Raw genomic sequence first — 6976 nt, forward strand, 5'->3', positions numbered from 1 at the left:
TTGATTAAGCAAATGTTCTTTTTTATTCTTGATCAAATGACAATTAAAGGGATAATCAAAATAATAAACTTACAAAATAATACAAATTAGAAATGCTATAATAACAATTAAAAATATTATAATTATTTTACTTCATTCTGTATATGGCTCATATTATTTTTAAATTTTGTTAACATTTATGGATATTTTTATACTAATTATATTTTAAATTCATAAGACATTTTTAATTAAAAGTATGTATAGTATAAATGACTTAATCCAAATAATGTTTTCTTGATATTAGAATATTGTAGTATTAGGTAGTCAAAACAATTAAAAATCATAAAAACTAATTTTTCAATTTTCCGAAACAAGTGGAAACTAACAAAAAAAAAAAAAAAACTAACAAATTAAACTATTGCCTGCGCATAGTCAATCTCTCCACTATATAGAAACAAAAGTGAAAAATAAATTTTTTACCAAATATACACTTATATATACCTTAGGTATCATAGTCCTACATCAAATATGTATTAGTGGATCAAAATAGGCAATACCTCATCGGATCGAGTTGGATCAAAATCGTTACATTTTGTATTAAAGTCATTTTGGGGATATTATCATATTGAACCACACATAAGGCACTTTGGCAAATTACATTAGAAGTTGGACGTTATAATCACACATCATGTCTGTTTTAGGAAAATTTTGAATTTATAAAGATAGTTTGAGTTCTAATTATATAAGAGACATTCTATAAAATAAACCCAAGAAAATGGTGAATCAAAATGAACAACACTTTATTTGAGTAGGACTCGAAATCGTTAACCTAGATAAGTTGGAGTATTAATAGATCCCTTTGCCTATTAATTAATGGGCTCAGATGTTGCGCCTCTACGGTGCGGCCCATACAAGTGGGGACTGGGGATGGCTGCTGGGCTCTCCTACTGGTCGAAATTGGGCTTCCAACTTAGTGAATTTGAGACAAAAACGCTCTTATGCGCTCGGCCCATCCCATGATCAAACTTACTTATTCATCCGGTAGCACACATTTTTTTTTTTTTCCTTAAAAAAAAAATATATCGAGAAATTAACTTCTTTTTTTTTTTTTTCAAAATTTTGATTATGAATGAAACTTATATAGCAAATGGATGGAACATTTTTAATTTTTATACATTATGGACATTTAAAAATTTCAATCATAATAGAATAAATTTTTATTCTACCACATTATCTAAAAAGTATTATTCAGATGAATAGGTGAGGTATCACTTCCGTTCGTCATTAGTTCAACTCTCGAGTTTTGTTTGATGAATTTCGATTTGTTTATGGTTATTTTTGTGTCTCTATCTATGTTATTAGTTTTGTTGTCCTGATTTAGTTGGTTGTTGGTGTTGTTTTTATTAGGATTTTATTTTATTTTTTTGTAATCTCCCTTTTACTTATCTTGTAACCATGGTATTTCTCCATCAAAAGTGAGAATTTATTGACAAATAAGTGGAGGTGTCGTCCTCTTTTAGTTAAAAATAAAATAAAATAAAATAAAATAATCTTTCCTTCAAATGAAAAAAAGATTTCAGCATAAACATGTGTAAAAATATATGTGGATGTGATGCCCATTCTTGTATTTAGTTGAGATATTATGTGAGGATAGAATATTGAACAATGCCAATAAATTAAGGAGTGAAATTTGAAAAAATAAATTAATTGAAATTTCAACAATCAAAATTAAAAAGGACAAATTCATATTAATTGGAATAGGACCAATTGTCCTCCATTCTCCGCGTAGCTTTGGGGAAAATAAAGGATTCTATGTGCCCACTCTAAGAGCATATTAAAACTATATATAAATTTCTAAATATATTCAAAAAAATTTTATTTTATTGCAAGAAAATTAGATTTTTTTATTTATTAATTCTCATTATCTCAAGCGTACTTTAGTATATGCAAGATCTATTGGGAGATTACAAAAAGAATCCTTTTCTTTACAGTTTTATCTATTGTGATAAGAAAGCGCTCTTAGTTCAGTTCGGTAGAACGCGGGTCTCCAAAACCCGATGTCGTAGGTTCAAATCCTACAAAACGTGATTCTGTTATTGTCAGGTCGAATTACACCGAAATAACTTCACTAACTTAACAATTTGATTTTGACCCCCTGCAGATTAAAGAAAGGAGGAAAGCAATTTTACTATCGCTAATTCCACAGCAATGAAATACCTCGATCTCATCTCAAAATAGAGGTTACTTTTTAAAAGAATTGAACTTTGATCTCTCTAATGAAGAGCGTGAGCCTCTTAAATCAATTACTAAATTCAAAAATTAGTAGTTTGTTGTGAACACCATTTTAAATATTGGGAAGAAATGTGTCAACAAATATCAAATTACTCTTTACCTATTAGTTAATAGTTTTATTTTAACTACGAATCATAGCTTTTTTTTTTTTCCGAAACAATAGTGGGGAAAAAGTAGGTTATATATATATTGTATTCTCCTCTCTTTCCTTCTACTATTTTTTTTTAGGTTAATTGAAAGTCTATATTGATCTGTAGTACAAAACAAAAGAATAACTCATCTCTCATCTCGTATTTTAGATAATTCATATACAACAGAAGATAACTCATCTCCCATCTCATGTCTCATATCTTAGATAATTTCTCACAACCCACATCTTTTTCTCTCTCTTGAGACTTGAGCCAAACACCCCACATAACAAAATCTCACACAATTATTGTTCGTGCAAAACATTTAGGTTTATATTTGAGAGTATAAATTTCAAGTCTTAAATTTATATTTGAGTGGATTTGAATAAATTTTAATATTATTTTGTACTAAATATTATTCAGATCCACACAAATCTAAATCTAAGGTGTCTCCAAAATATAGAATTAAAAAAATGCAAAAATATGTGTACACATAAAAACTAGTTTTGAATAGTATTTAACAATGTGCAATTATGAAAATCTTAGGCTTCTTAGCCTATAAGAAAACATCCTTAATTATTCTAAATGGGTTATAAGAATCTTATTTTATCATATTTCTTCGTCAATTATTATGTCTCGTGCTTTGTAAAGAGAAAAAAAATTAATAGATGAAAATGAAAAGGATTATTCGATTGTTTTTTGTTGTTTGTTGGAAAAAAAAAGTGGCAAATGAGGGATGGAGAGAAGAAGAAGTAGAAACCTATATTGAAAAATTAATAATGTCAATGAGCAAAGACTTTTCACATGCAAGAATTTCTAAGGTGGACTTAATTATTTTTCTAATATAAATTAAAATTTTGTGGAGTGTTTGGGAATTATTCACAATTTTGTTGAGGTGGCGTATAAATAATTTATCAAATACATTTTGCTCAAACTCATTGAAAATTAAAGTCAAAAAGAAAACAGATGATCATTTTTTTATATCCATTCCGACATATCACGAAAATCAATCCCCCTAATTTGAAGAGATTTGTTTAGAGAAAATAAGAAAAGACAAAACAAATGATGTAATTTTATTTATCATAAAATAATGAAGTCTCACAAAATTAAATACAAATATTGCAAACATCAATAAAAGAATTTCATACACTTTTTTTTTTTTTCCCTTGACGAAGTTTGAGACCCGCACTTGCATTAGACTTTTCTAAAAGTACTCTAACCTCAAAACTCTCCTCAAAATATTCAAATAGTGGAAAATAAACCATTAAACTATGGATCTACTTCATAAAAGTCATAATCATAGATTAAAAACAATTAAATAAGCTTGTATTTTTTAATTTTATTAATTTTGAAAAACTAGTCATAGAAAACAAACCCTAAAACAATCAAATTCAAACTTCTAAAATGCTTTGATGATATTATGTCTTCATATCCCAAATTGAGATCGCAGTTGAGAAAGAAAAGGAGGCAAGGTAGGAACTAGGAAAGAAACATGAGGAGGATAAGCTATCCCTTCCTTTTCTTAAGCAGGGAAAGCTTTCACAACTAAGCAAGCGTTTTCACATGCCCAAGAAATAAAAAGACCAAAAAAACAAAAAAAAAGGGAAACCCAGCAAGGAAAAGGCAAATGGAGAAAAATAAAAAGCAAGCGGTGCTTTCTCTTCTCTCAGTTGTCATCATTCATCAACTCTCTTTTTAGAAAGTCCTCTTTCTAATCTTTCTTCTTCAAAAACTTCCACTGCACAAAACCAGAACTGTTCCCCACCAAAGCTGTTCCTTTTGTCATTTATACTCCACTTTTTCTTCCTTCTTTTTTCTCTGGAGAAGAACCCCAAAACCAAAAGGGGGACAGATGTGGCAAAAACATCCCAATGCATCTTCCTACAGAGAATCAATCAAATCTCTTGAAGCTGATATTCAACATGCCAACACCCTGTAAGTTTTTCCAACTTTTCTTTCGCTCTTGAATCTTCAAAACCCAGTTCTGAAAAGAAGTAGTTCTGTTCATTTTCTGTTTTTCAATTTTCATCTTGTGGGTTTTCTGATTTTGTGGTTGGGCTGTTTCTGTTCTGGTGGTTAGATGATAGTAGTCATGAATAAAAGTATAGTTGGTAAAATTGAATATAAACAAGAGTTCTAGATGCTTTTAGGGTGCTGGGTTGAGTGCTTTAAGATGTGATTTTGGAACCTGCAATTGCCCTTATTTCCCAATATTATCTAATGTCCCACTGGAAAAGAATAAATTCAAGAAACAGAACCCATACGGAATTCATTTCAGTACCCACAACCTGCATTGCTGGATCAACCCATTTCTGATTAATTGTATAAGCTGCTTTTTGGTTTTGGCCATTATAGTCAGAATTTTTGTTTGATTGGTTCAGCCCCTATGTAGTTTCCTAATGGGGTTTTGACCTTTTGTGGTGGGTATAACTGGTAAATTCCAAAAACCACATCCCTTTTAATTTTGCCCAATTGTCTAAAATTCTCTAGTTTTACCCAAATTGCTACGTCCCATTATATTCTGAACTCAATTATACCTTGCCAACCTTTTACTAAGAGCAATTGGTTAATTTGAATTTTGGTTGGGTGGGTTTTGCAGGGCAGCTGCTCTCCCTAGGTATTGCAATGGGGATTGCATTCAGATGAGGTTGGCTTACGGCCCTTTTGCTCCCTTTTTCCTATTTCTGATTGAATGGTTGAACTTTAACTGTACAGATACTCTCCCAAGTTATTTAGGCCTTCTCCACATACTTGTGTATAAGGTGGGCTGCCGTTTCTTCTTTGTTAATTGTTTCTTAGATGGGTATATTTGGTTTTGTTTGGGTTCTTTCTTCTCTACCTTATGTCTGATGTTCCTTTTGACTAAGTACTAGCACACAAATCCGCCTTTACATTATTGTCTAGGTATATGTGGATGGAATGCCAACCATGTCTTCACAGGAAAGGAAAGCAACCCTCCGGGAATTCTATGGTCTGTTTTCCTCTCTTTGGCTCCTTACTTTTGGAAGTGTCCATTTTCTTAGTTGCATATTTTTTTCTTGAATATTTTCATATGTTTTACAAGTAGCACTAATGTACAATTTTGCAGCTGTTATATATCCTATGCTTAGGCAACTTGAAGGCGAACTAATTGAATTGGAAGATTATAACAAAAGGAGTCGATGCTCGGATGTTGTCAACAGAAAAAGGCTGGAAGAAAGGAGGAAGCTTTGTGACAAAGATCAGGATAGAGATGATGAATGTGGGATTTGCATGGAAACTTGCTCCAAGATGGTATTGCCTTCTTGTGGTCACTCAATGTGCATCAGTTGCTTCCATGACTGGTACAAAATCATTTCTTTAACTCTTCATGATTATTTCATAGTTTTCCAAAAAGGGGATGTAATTAAAATGTACTCAATGTTGATCATCAGGAATGTTAGGTCACGGTCTTGCCCCTTTTGCCGAGGCAGCCTAAAGCGGGTCAGCTCTAGAGATTTATGGGTTCTGACTAGTAATGGTGATGTAATTGACACAATCACTCTTGCAAAAGAGAATGTTAGATGTTTCTACCTTTACATTGAAAATCTGCCTCTCATGGTGCCCAATACCACCCAGGTTTCTGTATTTGATTACATGATATGACTTAAGAAAGACAATGCTAGCAGAATTGAAGCAATGAATACAAAAATGCCAAACAGCCACTGTACATAGTCTGGCATGAAGAAGTTGCAGTGTGTAATCTCCTATATTAAATTGGTGATCTGTTTCATAAAAACTGTATATAGTCAACTAAACTATGAGTACCAGATGCCATTTCATGAACTTGGAACCCGCGATAATTTTATTCTGATTGAACTGGGATGAATCAGGCAGCTTTGAAGATTCATGGAATTCAACTCAGCTTTAGAGACACAAATGTAAAGAAAGGGGAAATGTAAAAAGGTAAAAAGGTATCCCCTGGCATTCAACTCAGCTTTTTAGAGCCTGGGTCTAGGAATGGAATGTGGAAGTGAAAGCTATTAGATTTGCTAGTATGTTGGCATTGTTGTTCTACGATGATGTATGACAGTTCATGAATTAAATTAAATGCATATTTTCTCTGGAAATTTTTGTCACTCTTAAAATTATGATCATGCAGTTACTCTCCTTGTATGGCTTTATAAGGAATTATGGTTTCATAATGAAGCATAGTAGTCGTATCAGATTTGTTAACCATTTTGTACACCATTTGCAGGCATCGGAATTTTATCATTTTTACATACTTTCGGGATCCTTGATTCCAGTCAGTTCTTCGAGTACAGTTCTAAGTAAAAGAAAAAGGAAGAATTTTGTAGTGATTATTAGCTTAATCAACCAATCATCCCATGTTGCATGTGTGTTTGTCTTTGTGTGTCTTGATTCACAGTGCGGTCAGAGATTATCTTGGGGCATACTGTATGACAAATGTAAGCATCTGATCACCATAACTGAAGCAAAAGATCATGCTTACATGTTAATCCTTGGCTGTTTTACTTCATTTAATATCTTAAACCACCATGGCTGCATCTTTAAGGAACCTTTAGTACTGCTATTAGGGTTGTTGGGCCGCAAGATCA

General features: G+C 32.0%; 1 protein-coding gene and 1 non-coding gene across 3 annotated transcripts; both read left to right on the forward strand.

Annotated features, from left to right (window-relative positions):
• Positions 1-1992: 1992 nt before the first annotated feature.
• Positions 1993-2066, forward strand: TRNAW-CCA (transfer RNA tryptophan (anticodon CCA)). Its single transcript has one exon. It is a non-coding gene; the product is annotated as a tRNA-Trp (tRNA).
• Positions 2067-3845: 1779 nt separating this feature from the next.
• On the forward strand, positions 3846-6487 carry LOC131144678 (E3 ubiquitin-protein ligase AIRP2-like). Of its 2 annotated transcripts, XM_058093463.1 has the most exons (5): positions 3846-4334; positions 4999-5161; positions 5304-5370; positions 5488-5722; positions 5813-6487. In XM_058093463.1, exons 1-5 carry the CDS (start codon positions 4252-4254, stop codon positions 6021-6023), a joined length of 759 nt encoding a protein of 252 aa, XP_057949446.1. In that variant the 5' UTR covers positions 3846-4251; the 3' UTR covers positions 6024-6487. The 2 variants fall into 2 exon arrangements, with proteins under 2 accessions (XP_057949446.1, XP_057949444.1); XM_058093461.1 differs by having other exon boundaries at positions 5488-6487.
• Positions 6488-6976: the final 489 nt, after the last annotated feature.

The sequence above is a fragment of the Malania oleifera genome, chromosome 12, assembly GCF_029873635.1.
Source record: "Malania oleifera isolate guangnan ecotype guangnan chromosome 12, ASM2987363v1, whole genome shotgun sequence".
In the NCBI taxonomy this organism is placed as follows: Eukaryota; Viridiplantae; Streptophyta; class Magnoliopsida; order Santalales; family Ximeniaceae; genus Malania; species Malania oleifera.

Excerpts from the sequence above, each read along its gene's own strand:
- LOC131144678 (XM_058093461.1), top strand. The coding sequence starts at position 4,252 with ATGTGGCAAAAACATCCCAATGCATCTTCCTACAGAGAATCAATCAAA. Across the intron at positions 5,162-5,303 it reads TCCACATACTTGTGTATAAG|GTATATGTGGATGGAATGCC; the intron begins GTGGGCTGCCGT and ends ATTATTGTCTAG. Across the intron at positions 5,371-5,487 it reads AACCCTCCGGGAATTCTATG|CTGTTATATATCCTATGCTT; the intron begins GTCTGTTTTCCT and ends ACAATTTTGCAG.